The sequence below is a fragment of the Chiloscyllium plagiosum genome, unplaced genomic scaffold (genome assembly GCF_037043375.1).
Source record: "Chiloscyllium plagiosum isolate Xiang-an unplaced genomic scaffold, Cpla_swu_hap1 HiC_scaffold_28, whole genome shotgun sequence".
Classification (NCBI taxonomy): domain Eukaryota; kingdom Metazoa; phylum Chordata; class Chondrichthyes; order Orectolobiformes; family Hemiscylliidae; genus Chiloscyllium; species Chiloscyllium plagiosum.
In genome coordinates, this window is record NW_028270166.1 from 46,399,382 (window position 1) to 46,416,210 (window position 16,829).

Here is a 16,829-nt window from a genome sequence, read left to right on the forward strand (position 1 = left end):
TGACTTGTTTCTTCAGCTTATGAATTTCTTTTGGGGAATTGGAGGGGATGAGAAGAATACTTTTAAAAGATGGAGAAAAAAATTGAAAGATTTCAACGTAATATTTATCTTTTATTTCTCCTCCCGAATGTGACTGAAAGGCAAAACATCCCTCTTGCCTTTGCTTGTTTGCAACGTTTGAGGCATTAGACCCCTTCAAGATTTGGTGGTGGGGAATTTACAAAAGATTTACAAAGAAAGCTGAATATTCATGAAAGAGTGATTTATTGTGTAAGAAAAGAACACTACTGTCAAGGAAATAATGGAAATAAAAGGATGTCGTACTTAAAATGAGTTAGTATTTGTGCAGTACAGAATCTTTAATCAAATGGGAACTGGCTGTAATTATGCATTGGTAGGAATAAAGCATGGTAGAGATTACTGAAATATGGCTGTGGAGGTTGGCAAACGTGGTGCCACTGTTTAAGAAGGGCGGTAAGGACAAGCCAGAGAACTATAGACCGGTGAGCCTGACCTCGGTGGTGAGCAAGTTGTTGGAGGGAATCCTGAGGGACAGGATATACATGTATTTGGAAAGGCAAGGACTTTCCAGGGATCGTCAACATGGCTTTGTGCGTGGGAAATCGTCTCTCAAACTTGACTGAGCTTTTTGAAGAAGTAACAAAGAGGATTGATTTGGGCAGAACAGTAGATGTGATCTATATGGACTTCAGTAAGGCATTCGACAAGGTTCCAATGGGAGACTGATTAGCAAGGTTAGATCTCATGGAATATAGGGAGAACTAGCCATTTGGATACAGAACTGGCTGAAAGGTAGAAGACAGAGGGTGGTGGTGGAGGGTTGTTTTTCAGACTGGAGGCCTGTGACCAGTGGAGTGCTGCAAGGATTGGTGCCGGCTCCTCTACTATTCGTCGTTTACATAAATGATTTGGATGCGAGCATAAGAGGTACAGTTAGTAAGTTTGCAGATGACACCAAAATTGGAGGTGTAGTGGACAGCGAAGACGGTTACCTCAGATTACAACAGGATCTGGACCAGATGGGCCAATGGGCTGAGAAGTGGCAGATGGAGTTTAATTCAGATAAATGTGAGGTGCTGCATTTTGGGAAAGTAAATCTTAGCAGGACTTATACACTTAATGGTAAGGTCCTAGGGAGTGTTACTGAACAAAGAGACCTTGGAGTGCAGGTTCATAGCTCCTTGAAAGTGGAGTCGTTGGTAGATAGGATAGTGAAGAAGGCGTTTGTTATGATTTCCTTTATTGGTCAGAGTATTGAGTACATAAGTTGGGAGGTCATGTTGCGGCTGTTCAGGACATTGGTTAGGCCACTGTTGGAATATTGCGTGCAATTCTGGTCTCCTTCCTATCGGAAAGATGTTGTGAAACCTGAAAGGGTTCAGCAAAGATTTACAGGGATGTTGCCAGGCTTGGAGGGATTGAGCTATAAGGAGAGGCTGAACAGGCTGGGGTTGTTTTCTCTGGAGCGTCGGAGGCTGAGGGATGACCTTATAGAGGTTTACAAAGTTATGAGGGGCATGTTTTGGGTAAATAGGCAAAGTCATTTCCCTGGTGGAGTCCAGAACTAGAGGGTATAGGTTTAGGGTGAGAGGGGAAAGATATAAAAGAGACCTAAGGGGCAACTTTTTCACGCAGAAGACGGTGCATGTCTGGAATGAGCTGCCAGAGGAAGTGGTGGATGCTGGTACAATTGCAACATTTAAGAGGCATTTGGATGGGTATAGGAATAGGAAGGGTTTGGAGGGATATGGGTCAGGTGCTGGCAGGTGGGACTAGATTGGGTTGGGATATCTGGTCGGCATGGACAGGTTGGACTGCAGGGTCTGTTCCCATACTGTATATCTCTATGACTCCATGCCTGGGAATTAAATATTGCAGAATAAAACATACATAGAAATGACAGGGAAGGGGAGGTAGAGTAATAGTACTTGAAAATCACAATTACAGGAGGAGAAAACAAAAATTGAATCCATATGGATAGAGTTAAAAGATAATAAAAAACCAGCCACACTAATATGTGCAGTTCATAAATCATGGAATAGAGTTGAATGACGAAATATGCAGGCAACCTAAGAAATTGAGTAAAAATTGAATACTCATCATGGGGACTTCAACAAACCAGGTATTAATTGGACAAATAGGTGATGGAATTAAGATCCTACATTTAAATGACCAATAGATTTAGAAGTGTTCAATAGCGGAAGCAAACATTTGATGTGTGTTGAACCAACATAGCAATTGATTTTGCTTTATCTCTGGTTCAAGCTTTTCATTTTTTTTCTTCTGTTACACATCTAGTTTGGTGGAAATGTTATTGGAAGTAGCTAATGACATGAAATTGAGGGATGTGAATTATCCAAACAGAATTCCTAAGTAGCATTTTCTTCTCCTGTAACATTTATAAACTTAACATGCATCCATAAGTTTCTCAAAGTCATAGACTCCTACCCCTTCCTGAAGAAGGGCTCCTGCCCAAAACGTCAATTTTCTGTTCCTCGGATGCTGCCTGACCTGCTCTGCATTTCCAGCACCTCTCTAATCTTGACTCCTACAGGACAGAGACAATCCCTTTGGCCCAAACTGGTCCATGCCGACCAAAATGTCATCCACACTAACCCCATTTCCCTGCACTTGGTCCATATCCTTCTAAATATTTCCTATCCATGTGTTTGTCCAAATGCCTTTTAAATATTGTTAATGTACCCATTTCAACCACTTCTGGGCATACCACGCTCTGTGGAAAAAACCCATTGCACATCAGGTACCCTTTTATTCTTTCCCCTCTAACCTTAACCTGATGCCCTCTAGTCCTCGATTTCCAAACCCTGAGAGAGAGAAACTGAGTGCATTCACCCTATCCATGCTTGTAATGAGCTTATACTCTTCTATAAAATCCCACATCAGTCTCCAATACTCTAAAGAAAAAAGTCCTAGCTTGTCCAGCCTCTCCCTATAACTCAAACCCTTGAGTCCTGGCAACATCCTTGTAAACTTCTTCTGCACTCTTTCCAGTTTAATAATATCCTTCCTGTAGCAAGATGACCAAAACTGAACACCATATTCCAAGTGTGGCCTCACCAACCTCCTGTACAACTGCAACATTACTTCCCAACTTCTCTACTCTACCCTGCCTGATGAAGGCCAGTGTGCCAAAAGCCACTTTCACTGCCCTGTCTAATTGTGACTCCACTTTCATAGAAACGTGTACCTGAACCCCAAGGTCCCTCTGTTCCACTACACTCCTTAAGGCCCTACCATTCACCATGAAACTTCTACTTTGATTTGACTTTCCAAAATGCAAGACCTCGCACTTATTTCCCTCCATGTAAACTATCCAAATCTGATTCATGGCCACGCCCTTGATCTTGCCATGTTGTGTGGATTTGCGAGTCCTATTGCAGGATAAAGTCACATCTGATCACTGTTATATCATTTCTTCACCTTCATTTCCCTTCCAATGCCTGAATGCCTTATAGCATTTTCGGGGATAAATGCATTTCAGTTGCATTTGACACAGGACTTGTACAACTACTTCCTGTTTAATCAAACTGTCAGCCCCATCTTATTTATTCCCCTAGTACAACCTTCATTTCTGTTCCCTTAAAACCTAGTGATGGAGACTTGGAAGGATATTGTGGACAAATGGCTTGACCATCCATTGGTTTGAACAGCCAATGCACATCACCAACCAAACACTCCAGAGAATTTATGAACTTTCATTGAGTTAACTTATTTCTCACCTTTGGTCTCCTTTTTAAATATTTTATATTCCTATCTGATTGCAGTCAGGTTTTCATTGAACTGCCCAAAATGCTTTCCAAGTTCTGGGTTTTTCTAAGCTAAAATCAATCTTTGGTTATTACAAAATCCAAAAGCAAGCTGACTTTTAAAAATTTCTCTCTTGTAATAACTCCCATAATCTATACAAACTTTCATTAACATTGCAGTAGGCTTTCAGACAACTGCTCTCTGACACATTGGTTTAAAATCATGGTTCTGAAAGACTGACCTGATTAATTATTAAACCCCTTCACGAAAGATCTACTAGTTTAAAATCTAAAATTCTTTCCTAAAAAAAAACTGACTTAAATCACAACTTTGTCACTATCAAAATATAAATATCGGCTGATACTTTGTCATGAGCAGTAGTGGAGAAATCAATTCTTCTGTCCTGAGTTTATTCTTTTACTTCAAGTATTTTGACAAGAACATTTTCCAAAGAGAGAAGTATATTCATAACTTGTGTTTACTTGTTTTATAGCTGTTCATTGATTATACAAGTAAGTGTTATTCACGTTACCTTTCTGGCATAGACGACTATGAAGACTTGAATTTGGAGAACTTGACTTTACTGAGTGAGTACAACCTAATGGCTTTGAAATAGAACTTTTTCCACAGTCCCCACCTTGCCTTCAACAGCACTGCAACAGGAGCAATACATTCAAAAGTTGTGTACTTTGCACTTGCAATATCAAGTGTCTAACCATCACTCTGTGCCTTTCCTTGATAATACTTAAAACTAATTTAAGTGGATGATTGCAAGGCCTTTGATCTATTGTATTGAAAATGTGATGTAAGTATATGAAAAGGTCTGGGCCAATCAGCCCATCCAGCCTGCCTGAACTTAATTATGTTTTTGTAGAAGTGGAAAAAATATTTGCTAAAAGATTATTGCACAGTGAATACTTGTCCTCCTAGAAATGTCTTGTGTCTCATCATGAGACTTGTATGTTTTTGTCACATTTATGTATAACCAATAGAAAAATTAAATTTATGTAGCTTTGACCCATTGGCACATGGTATAACTCCTTACCACATTGGCATCATATTCTGCCTTGGAAATCTTATGTTCCTGCTTCATGCTAAGAAATTGTTAACTAGATGGGCTGTTGAGGCTGTGCTTTCCCCATGTGACCCCTTTAACAATGCCTCAGACTTTGTGAGATCTCAGTGATAGGGTAGCTTCAACTGCTGAATGGGGACAGGGTGTGGTATGATGGGAAATGTTTAAAATGATGGACAATTGTTTAAACTTTTTCACAGTTCACAGGCTTTGTAGCAACAGCAATCAAGCCCCAAAGCCTTGTCTGTTAGCCTATACCATGGGACAAAAATAACAATTGAGGGACCTTGCACCTGTTATTTAATCTGAATTCCATTGCCTTAAAGTTCGCTAAAATCTTGTCTCTTTCATTGAACCTTTGACCAAGTGAACAGCTGTTTACAATTCACCCTGTCAATGCCCCTAATAATCTTATACACCCTCAACCTTCTCTGCTCCAAAACAAAACAACCCAGACTTATCCAGCCTTTCTTCATAGCTGAAATGCTCTGTCCCAGGCAACAGCCTGGTGAATCTCCTCTGCACCCCTCCAGTATAATCAGATCTTTCCTGTAGTGTGGTGACCAGAACTGCACACACTTGTGGCCTAACCATAGTTCTGTATAGCTCCAATATGACCTCCCTGCTGAGATGTGGTCCTGCTATCGAATCCAGTCTAAATTGATATCTGACTAGCTCTACCTGCAAGGATTATTAATGGCTCCAGAGCTTTCTGCAATCGTTCCATATCCTTTTACCCACAAAGATGTTGATTTCTTTTTTATTTGCTGGATTTCCAAGCAAGGCATCTCATCTTGAACCATTTTGATTGTGGGGACTAGTGATTGGATTGGTTGGTTAATTAAAGTATTTCTAAGAATGTTAATTATTTTTGAATCCAGAAACAAATTTTGAATGTATGATCTGGCTGATATCCTTAGCCGTGTGCTTATTGCAAATCAAAATCGGAAGCCTGTTATACCTTTGAAATTGGGATTTTGCTGACAGCAGTTAAGGTCCCTAGTTTGAATTGAAATGATTTATTGAAAAATATCTATTCTGTACATTGTAGAGCAGCATTTTGGAGTGGATGAAGCCCAATTTGATGCTTTCACTGCAGAAAACAGAAGTTTGGCAGAAGAGCTGGAAAAGTTGGAGAAAGAGAAACAGAATGAGCCGGTTGGTAATGTTCTTTGTCTTTCTCGTTTGTATTTTTTCACATTTACAAAACCTACATTGGTGTTTCTGTTTCTTGCTGTGGGAATCAGTTTTCAATACATGACTACATATCTATAAGTTCATCTTAGAGGAGTATGAAATGCTTCTGGTTTGACCTTGATTGTGAAAATGAAAAAAAAATCAGAATTGCTTGAAGCTGAACTTAAAGCTGTATTTTTAAAGCTGAATCTTGAAGAAGATTTATAGGGAGCAAGAAAGAATGTGATGGTTGCTAAGTGCATCAGCATTTGTGCAATGAATTATGATCTGGTAATATTCACCAATTAGTTATGGGACCTTGGATCATTAGCCAGGTTGGTGGGTCCAAGGAAACAACAGAGAGGGATTGATGCAATGTGGCAGGAGGAGCTGTGTCATCGAAGAAGTGTACTTGTATATGTTTGAATTTGAATTGTGGCACAGTTGGAAAGGTAGAACTCTCGGCCCTGGTATTTATTGGTTTGGTAGGGATTTCAGCACCAATCTGATGTGTTGTTTTGTCCTGTTGTAATATGATACATTTGTATAGTTGATTATATGTATTGATTTTTATATGGTATTTTGTAGATGGGAGGGAACCCTTCCTTTATTTTTTCACCTATATTAGGTTTTTAGCTGGCTACATGTGATTTGGGACGAATTCAACCATTCTTCTCTTCCCCCACCCCCATATGGTTCAAAACTGCATCAACCAGAATGAAACAGTGGTGCTCAAATGGGCTGTTTTTGAGCTGCTTCAGTATTGTTGAAGCTACGTTTTCCCGGATCAGTGGGGAGTATTCTGTCACCTTCTTGACTTGTGCTTTGTGGATGGTGCAAAGATTTTATGGAATTAGGTATGTCACTTGATATAGAATATCCAGACTTCGACCTGCTCTTGTAATCTTGTATTTGAATGGTAGGTTGAGTTAAGACTCTAATGATCCCAGGATGTAAATGGTAGATGATTTAGCAATATGATTGTCATTGGAAGTTTTTCATTTAATACTTTAGCTATGTCCCATGTCTCCATATGTAAATCACTTCTGTTGTTCCTGATTTGGAGATGCCGGTGTTGCACTGAAGTGTGCAAAGTTAAAAATCACATAAAAATAATATGTTTGTGGGGTGAATTTGTACTTGCAGTTACATTGTACTTTGCTCAAAAACTGCATGAATCCATGTAGGATTCTGTTAATTCATTTTTTTAGATTAGAATCAGTCTAAACATTATGGCACAGACAGCAGCACACAGGAGACCAACACCTTCAACACATTATCCGGGCTGATACCAATTGTTAAAAAATTCACCTAAGAATGTAACTTTTAAAAGAGGTTTTGCGATTCACATATGAAAGAAGTGAAACTAACATGATCACTCTAACAGATGAGAGACTTAACAAACAATCAAGGTATTTTTCAATGTATAATTTCAGTTACATCACACTGTGAACTTTTGCTATAAATTTTGTGTCTTGCAATTGTGTTCTCCACAAAACCTGATGAAGGAGCAGCGCTTCGAAAGCTAATGCTTCTAATTAAACCTGTTGGACTATAACCTGGTGTTGTGTGATTTTTAACTCTGTTGTTCCTAATCAATTACACTTTTTTTATTATTTATATGCTTATAGAAAACTTTGGGGCTTTGTTTTAGGTTGTCTACCATTCTCTTTTTATATTCTCTCTTTGCTGCTTTGACTTTTCTTATCCCATCTGAAACTTTGATATTCAGCTTGATTCTAACTATTTTATAATGTAAGTATCCATTTTCTTCACAATTTATATCTATTTGCTCATCCTGGGAGCACTAATTTTGTTTCCCTTGCATTTTGAGGGGATATGCTTTGACTGCACAAAATATACTCTCTTTTGAAGTTAACCAATTGTTCAGCTGTTGAATTTCCTGTCAACCTATAACTCCATCTATTCTACCAAGATCCATTCTTTTCCTGTTGATATTGGCTTTACTCCAGTTTACGTTTTTTACTCTGGGATTGTCCAGTGTCCTTTGTGTAGTAACCCTCGACACTAAGGTGTAATGATCACTGTCTCCTAAACGGTCTCCTACTGACATTCTATCAACTTGGCCAATCTTATTTCCAAGAACCAGCTCTATCATTATTGCCTTTGTCCTTGGGGTGGAAACACTGTTCCGAAAAATTTCCTGAAATTGCTTTGGGAACTCTTGTCTCTGTTTAAGAGATAGTGATCATTATATCTTAATGTTGAGGGTGACTATACAAAGGACACTGAACAATCAGAGTAAGAAAAGTAAGAAAATATCAACAGGAAAAGAATGGATCTAGGTAGAGTAGATGGAGCTATAGGTTGGCAGGAAATTCAACAGCTAAACAATTGGTTAACTTCAAAAGAGAATATATTTTATGCAGTCAAAGCATATTCCCTCAAAATGCAAGGGAAACAAAGTTAGTGCTCACGGGATGAGCAGATTTCTTCAACACTACATGCATTCACAGACCTGAACAGTAACTCTGATGTAGAATTTTACTTATTCTCATTTACTCTAACCCCATCTATTAAGTTACTATTCTTCTTCTGGTGCTGTCCATCTCTACAGTGCTCTGTGTAGTTTAAGCCCTCCTCAACAGCACAAGCAAGATACCCACAAGGAACTCACTCCCAGTTATGACTAAGTCTTAAGCTCAACTTTTATCCAGCCCTTCTGATCTGCACAGGTCCATCTCTCTTCAGCAACTGCCCAACAATTTACTCCTTCTGTTTCTGTGCTCAATTGTACATGGTAATAGCTGAAATCCAGGGATTGTCATGGCTGAATTTTGCCACTACCACTGTACCCTGTATTAAATGGCATTGTTCAAAGCCTGATGATCTACATCTCCTATTTTTGTGTGTTTATGCCCTCTGCTGTACCATAATGTCATAGTGCGTGTCAGACGTACTATACTATGTGAGCAGCAATAGCTTAAAATATGAGAAAAACTGAAATCTTTGTCCAAGCCATAAAATCCATTTCTCTCCCTGACTATTGTCTGTAGCGGAGTCACACTATATGCAACTGTATTTGACCCAAGATAACCTTGTAGCCACGCATCAAGACCAACATGAAGTTTGCCTATTTTGTGTAACGTTGCCTGAGTTTGTTCATTCTCTGAAGTCCTCATCCATGACTTGCTTGGACTGAATCATCCCAGCAATCTAGTTGACCAGCCTCTCTTTAAACTTGAGGTCATCCAAAGATCTGTTAGCGTCCCAACTGTCACTAGATCCCATTCACCATCACATTACTTTGCTGATCCACTTGAGATCCCAGTTAAGCAACACTTCAATTAAAATTTTCAATCTTGTTTTCAGATTCATCCACTGAATCTACCTTTTCTATCTCTCCCATCCTAATCAGTCTGATATCTATAGCTGCTCCAAACTTGGTTTATTGAATGTTCCCAATTTTTTAATTACTCCACCTTTGCCCATTATGCCTTCAGCTGCCAAGGCCCAAATTACGTACTTAAACTTCTCTGCCTGTCTTATCCTCCCCCTCCCTTTAAAGTATTCTTTAAAATCTACGTTCTTGATGAAACCCTTTGGTCACCTGTTATATAAATTAGTGTCCTAATGTCAAATTTTGTTAACCGTTTGGAGATTTTTTGTTTGTTGCTCTGTACATGCCACAAATACAAATTCTTCCTTTACACCTTGGTCCTGCCCTACAGCACTCTATTTTGTGACTTGTTCTCTTAGTATCTAATCATCGTTTCAAGTGGTGTCATGGTTATGTTGCAATCCTTAAATATCTAAAGTTTTACAGGACTTATGAAAGGAGCTGGGAGCTACAACTTATTGCATATCTGTGGACAGTAAGGCCACTTGGACTGGGGAGGGGGATTTGCAGTTCTCTTTCAGAAGAGGGATTTTCCATAAGAGAGCTGCGGTCAGTCATTTGGTGAGGTTGGCATACATTTCCCCTGTGGTGTCACTTTACCAGTATTGTGTTATTTAGACCATTGGCTATTCTTGTAGTGGATTTTCAGGTTCGCTATCATTAAAACCGGCTTTGTTAGGGATTAGTTGTGTAATTGTATCAATGTACCTAAGAGATGTAGGATATCAAGTTTGTAAAGATAGCTTTAGTGCGCATGATTTTCTTGTTTCTTTGCCTTTACACTAATGACTTCTGCAGACTACACTTCAGTCATGTAAACTTTCCAAGCTGGAAGTAATTAGTGCTTGCCTTTGTTTTATTTAAAAAATCCAATTAATTATTTAAAATGTGTGGGTAAAAGCTGAGTACTTAACTCAAACAAAGAAACCCCAGAGCTGTGTCATTATAGAGCAATTTCATAATTAACTTTTGATTTCAGGACAGGGTTCAGGCACTGGAGAAAACAAAAATAAGTTTGCAAAAGGACCAACAGAAATATAAGAAATACCTGGAAGAAATGGAACAGCACAAAGCTCTTCTTGAGCAGAGAGCAAAAGGGATCAAAGATGAAATAGAATCTGCAGGTAATAGTTTTGTGGTGGTTTTGGAGAGTAATGAGACGGTGAGTAATTTTAATTGCAACAAAATAGCATTTAAACTTTAAAGGTTATTTTGCTGAGATAATTGAAGTACTCTGCAAATAAATACTAAACAACCTCAATCAAAGTATATTAGGCTACACTTCCATTTTCATTTTGGTTGTATTTTAGAGCCATTACAGCACAGAAAATCATTTGGTTCCTTTAACTCTTGTTATCTTGTTATTTAACTCTGTGGAGCATCCACTCAGTCTTATTTGCTCTGTATGTCCATCATCCTGTAAGTTTCTTCCACTCAAGTGCCCATCCAGCTTCCTTTCAAAGGAAACTACCACCTTTCTAACAGTCAGGTTTTAATCATTACCAATCACTGTATCAAGAACAGACTCTCCTCTAATTCCCCTGCATCTTTGGCTTGTGCCTTACACCTGTGTCCCAGAGTCCTTGTTCCATAAGCTGATGGGGATGGCTTTTCTTTGGACATTCTATAACAGAAACCTGTAGTAATGTTCCACATGTCTATTGAGTTTTAACTAGGTGAAAGGCTTCAGAAGTGAAACTTATTTCATAGCTCTTTGAAAGTGATGACATAGGAACAAGGGGCTGAATAGTCGCTCTCTGTACTGTATCCTCTTAAGCTATGAAGAGGAAGATCTCTAGGAAAGATGAGATTGGTGGAAAACCTGGAAACATTATCTTAATGGGATTCATAATCCATGGGAGGTAGGAGGAAATGTGAAGAGTGTTGACATTTGGCTACTGCTTGGTAGAGGTCAGTACGCCAGTCAAGAACTTGTCAGCAGGATTAATGATGCTGATGTTGAATTTGAGGGAACATGTATGTCTCAAGCTCCTCAGGAGGGAGACTAGTTAGATGAGAGAAATAGAGATGGCTGACATCACCTCAACAGTTCTCGGTGAAATATTCAAGAGTGAATGAGTCCACCGAGATTGGAGATGTTCGGAAGGATCTGATGAGTTGAGAGAAGACCCCGGCCAGAAACATGCATGCAGAGGAAGTGGCAATCAGCTCAACATTTCATGAAGCTGGGATGTCAGACAATAAAACTAAGTCCTTTGCAGATCAAATCAAACAAATAACATCAAACTGAAAGTTGAAGTATATAATGAAAACACAACAATTGTAGAAATTAGTGGAAAGATTGGATCAGCGGGAAGTGATGGACTGAAAGGAAGAGAACAAGTTTTCTGTTAAGGTGAAATGAAACTGGGAACCAGGATAGCTTTGAGACAGAATTGGTGTTGCAGTCAAGAATATTCATGTGGCAGCACGAAGTGTGGATCCTGAGATGCAGCAAGAATAGTCATTTTTGTGGAGCATTGAATGTGGTTAATGGACCTGAAAATGAAGAGTAGATTTGTAATTCTCATGAAATAAGTCAGAGCTGGGAAAATTTGCTATGAAAACATTATTTTTATACATAAGAAAAACAGAAACAGTAAGTAGCTAAAAAGAAATCCCATCAGAAGAACATAACTTGCTGATGCATGTGTTAAGTGAAGTGGTAATGAATTAAACAATAACACAAAGACAATACTGCAGATGCTGGAAATTTGAAGATTTGAGATTTTAAAAAAAAGCTTGTTGATTTATATTCCTTTCAAAATAATTTACTTGTTAAAATAAGGGATGTGTATTGGATCATGTATATTTTGTCTCTTTCTTTAAGAACTGGAGTTAGATGCAGTTAAAGAGGAGAGCAACAAATTGCAGCAAATATATGATGTACAGGAAGTCTCAGCCGTTGATGTTAAGAAAATGAATCATGAGAAAAATGAGCTGCATCAGGCAACAATTTTCCTGAGCAAAAGCCTTGAAGATGCAGAGAAGAGGATGTGGAATGAAGAGATAAAAGTGACAAAGGCCAAGGAAATGGTGAGGTGTGCTCTGAATGAGACTGAATTATCAGGTGTTTAATTAATTGTTAATTATTCTTAACTAAAGTAAAAATTTGCAGTTGCCAAATAAAAAGCACTGGATTTTCTGGTGTGTCGAATTGTTAAACTTGTAGGAAGAGGAATGGGTTCCCTTGAGCCTGTTCTGGTATTCAATGGTATAATGGTTGATCTAACTGTATTTGCCACATCCCTTCGAATCTTTAGTTTACAAAAATCTATCAATCCGAATTGAAGTTAACCACAGATCTACATCAGTTTCTAGTTTGTGTAACTTCTTTAGTTTAATCCAAGAAATCCAAATATCATTCTGATGAATCAATGCTGTGCTCCCTCAAATATCCTTCCTGAAGCGTGGTGTCCAGAACTGAACATGATACTTCGTGTGTATTCTCACTTGGGATTTTTATGGCTACAGCACAGTTTCGGCCCACTTTTATTCTAGTTGTCTAGATATAAATGCCAGCATTCCATTAGCCATTTTATTTAAAATATGAGCATGTATAATTGCAAACCATTTATCTGGACCCCCGAAGTTCTTTAGGCCACCAATGGTTTGAGCTTTCACCAGTTAAACAGTACTCTGATCCTTCTCCGATCCAACATGGATGATCTCATATTTTATTCTTCCAGTTATCAATCAATTCTAATCAAATTTTTCCTGACTTTAGACCTCGCTAACAGAGCCGATATTTCTGTTTGGAGGACACATTCAGCACCTAACCACAGCTAACTTGCTATCAGTAGATTGCATATTGTCCTGCACTGGGTTGATCAACTGACCAAAAGATTGTAGCCTGCCCGAAACGTCTATTTTTCTGCTCCTCGGATGCTGCCTGACTTGCTGTGCTTTTCCAGCACCACTCTAATCTTGACAAAAGATTGTAACGACAGCTTTTCTTTTGAGAATCCTCTGGTCCTTACCTTTTTAATACAGGGGAAAAAAAAAGTCAGAACTATCTTTACTGTCTTTGCCCAGCTAGTTTGGTGTGACAGTGCTGTAATTGTACTATTTCACAGGTGTGTATGCTTTTTTTTTCTGGAATGTGCTTTGTATTTTCAACGGTAAGAATTTGTTTGCAAGTGGGGGATCCTACATGTTCTTCCTAGACTGAAAAAACAGTTTTTGGAGTCCACTTTTCTGAAATCAGTCCTGAGGTGATGACTGCTCATGTTGCCATCTAGATTCACTTTGATCAGTTATGCGGAATAGAAAATTTTGCAATATTGTGGATCGTTTGATAGCAAGTATTGGGGAAAATCTCAGATTTGATTCATAGACTTAACTGATATCCTGCATATTTCTGTAATCTAATGATTTTTAAAAATTTATACTGATTGCTCCTCAATCACTGTTTCTCATTGCTTTATTTCAGCTGGAAGTCAGACTACAAGACTACCATACAATGGCTCGGAAGCTCAAGCTAATTCCTAAAGCACCTGAAAATGCTCAAGCACAAAACTTTGAGATAAGCCTGTTGGATATTGTGTCTGGGAAAAAGAATCTACCACAAAATACTGAAAAAATAAAAGTAAGACATTACTTTTTTGTAAATACGTTATGTTTTTACAGTTGATAAGGAACATTAATGTTACGTTATGATATTTGAAGTACTGATCCAAACATCTTTAAAACATTATAAAGTTTCCAGCTTCCGCTATCTTTCCAGGCATGAATTCCAGATTCCCACTACCTGCTGAATGAAAAGGTTTTTTCCCTAATGCCCCCTGATCTCCTGCCTCTTTCTCTAAAACTGTGCCTTCTTATGATTGACCCCTCAAACAAAGAGAACAGCTGCTCTCTAGTCACCCTGTCCATACCCCTCATAATCCTACACACCTCAATCATATCCTCCCTTAGCCTTCTCTGTTCTAAACAAACCAATCCAAGCCTATCTGGTCTCTTCTTACAGCTCAATTTCTCCATCCTGGTGAACCTCTCCTGAACCCCAACTAGTGCTATCACATCCTTCCTGTAGTGAGGTAATCAGAACTACACACAATATTCCAGTTGTGGTCTAACCAACGCCCTGTACAACTTCAACATTACTTCCGTGCTTTTAAATTCTGTGCCAAGACTGATGAAAGCAAGTGTCCAATGTGCCTTCTGAACTATCATAGTCACATGCTCTGCGGACTTCAGGGACCTGTGAATAATTAACCCAAGATCCCTGAATTCTTCTAAGCTACTCAGTGTCTTGTCATTCATTAAGTACTCCCTCACCTTGATTCTTCTTCAAAAGTGCATCACCTCACACTTACCAGGGTTACATACGATCTGCCACTGGTCTGCCCATCTGATCAACCCACCTATGTCTTCCTGTAACCTACAACCATCTTCTTTGCTATTAACCACCCTACAAGTCCTGGTGTTGTCTGAAAATTTGCTTAATATTCCCCCCACATTTTCATCTATAATATTTATTTATATATGCAAACAATAAGGGTCCCAGTACTGATCCTTGTGGTATACCGCTGGATACCAGCTTCCAGCCACTCAAACAGCCTTCAGCACTACCCTTTGCGTCCTTGTAGTAAGCTAGTTTCTGATCCATCTCACCAGGTTTCCCTCAATTCCATGTGCTTTAACCTTCTCAATCAGTCTTCCATATGAGACCTTGTCAAACCTATGCTAAAATCCATATAAATGATACCAACTGAGCTACTCTCATCCACATACTTGGTCACATTTTCAAAACATTCTAAAAGAAAATTTAGGCATGACCTCCCTCTGACCATCCCTAATTAACCCATACCTTTCCAAGCTGGTATCTTCAGAATTTTCGCCTGTAGTTTCCATACCACTGACATGAGACTCTGGTCTTTAATTTTGGTTCATTTCTACCAGCCCTATTAAAAAAACATTTAGTTGTCTTCCAGTCCCCTGGCACTTACTGCATGGCCACAGAGGAATTAAAGATTTGTGACAGAGCCCCTGCAATTCCTACTTTTAAATTATGCTCCTGGTTCTAAATTCCTAACCAAAGGAAGCAAGGGCAGCACAGTGGCACAACAGTTAGTACTGCTGCCTCACAGTATCAGGGACCCGGTTCACTTCCTGTCTTGAGTGACTATCTGTGTGGAGTTTGCACGTTCTCCCCATGTCCTCATGGGTTTTTTCCTCCCATGGCAACCTGGGATGCAGTTCATTAGGGCCGGGGGATTTGTCTGTTTTAAAGCCTGACAAGAGCGTCTAATACCTCCCCAGTTGTTATGTCAAACTGTGCAAGTTCCTCGCAATCCCTTTTCCTGAATTCAGTACGTACATTCTCCATTTCCAGAGAGAAGACCAAAGAGAAATATTCACTCAACATCCTTCTAATATCCTACAGCTTCAAACACAGGTTTCCCCCTGGGCCCTAATGTTTCCCTGGTTAACTTCCTCTCTTTAATTATAAAATATCTTAGGATTCTGCCTAATCCTGTTTGCAAGTCCTTTTTCATGATGTCTCTTCTTTGCTCTTCTAAATGCTTTCTAAAGCTCCCCCCTGCGTTTTCTATATTCCTCAAGGGCCACAGCTGAATTGCTCACTTTGGACTTGCTAAAAGCCCTACTCCTCCTCTTTATCCAGTCCTAGATTGTCCGCGACACTCAGGGTTCCCTGGATACATTTCAAGAAATACACCCCCTCTAAACCTTAACACTACGACTGTTCCAATTTATGTTGGGAAAGTAACATGTTGAGTTGCGTTATTAATGCCTTGGGATTGAGTATCAAGGTTTTTTTTTGCAGAGAGATTTTTTTTTGCTGTTGAGTTCCAGATTTCATTTGTCAGTGAATTCAATGGCCCGCCAGCACTTTTATTGTTGAGAACTGTGAAGCAAATATTGTTTACTGCAATAAATTGGCCATTGACTTAAAGTCCATGTGTGCAACTAGGTACAAAAATCTGGAAGCTGCAGTTAAGTTAACCTGCTGCACCTCAGTACCTTAGCCATAGAGAATACAGCATTTGTTTACTAGTTAGTTGCACACTAAAGACAGAAAAGGTTAGGAGTGGTGTATTCAGGTAGAACTGAATTTTAACTATATTTGGCAATAATTATAACCAAATCTCTGACATGAAATTGTAGTGCTAATGGTGGAATACGATTCCTTCAGAATTATATTGTAGACTTAAAAAGAAGATCTTTGTTCTATCTTTTGTCTCTTATCTCACTCGACTATGTGTTTCATTCTCTCTATTTCACTTTAAGTATGTGATTTTACAGGATATTTTAGGTATTATACTTCATACTACTTGACACACTATAAATGCCTGAAGATTCTTTCATCTAATTGCACTGCAAAAGGCTTTTGGAAACTATGCTAAAAGGCCCAAAAAATGTCTGGAAAGCTACTGTTGCAACATGTTAGAAGTGCTGTCCTTT

General features: G+C 38.9%; 1 protein-coding gene across 2 annotated transcripts in view; it reads left to right on the forward strand.

The window, feature by feature from the left end:
- ndc80 (NDC80 kinetochore complex component) overlaps positions 1–16,829 on the forward strand; it is a 62,527-nt gene that overhangs the window by 34,264 nt on the left and 11,434 nt on the right. For both annotated transcript variants that reach the window (XM_087976170.1, XM_087976169.1), the window contains exons 8-12: positions 4,283–4,376; positions 5,916–6,022; positions 10,381–10,525; positions 12,232–12,437; positions 13,834–13,989. In XM_087976170.1, the coding sequence (XP_087832296.1) occupies positions 4,283–4,376; positions 5,916–6,022; positions 10,381–10,525; positions 12,232–12,437; positions 13,834–13,989 (708 nt within the window). The remainder of the gene's footprint in view (positions 1–4,282; positions 4,377–5,915; positions 6,023–10,380; positions 10,526–12,231; positions 12,438–13,833; positions 13,990–16,829) is intronic.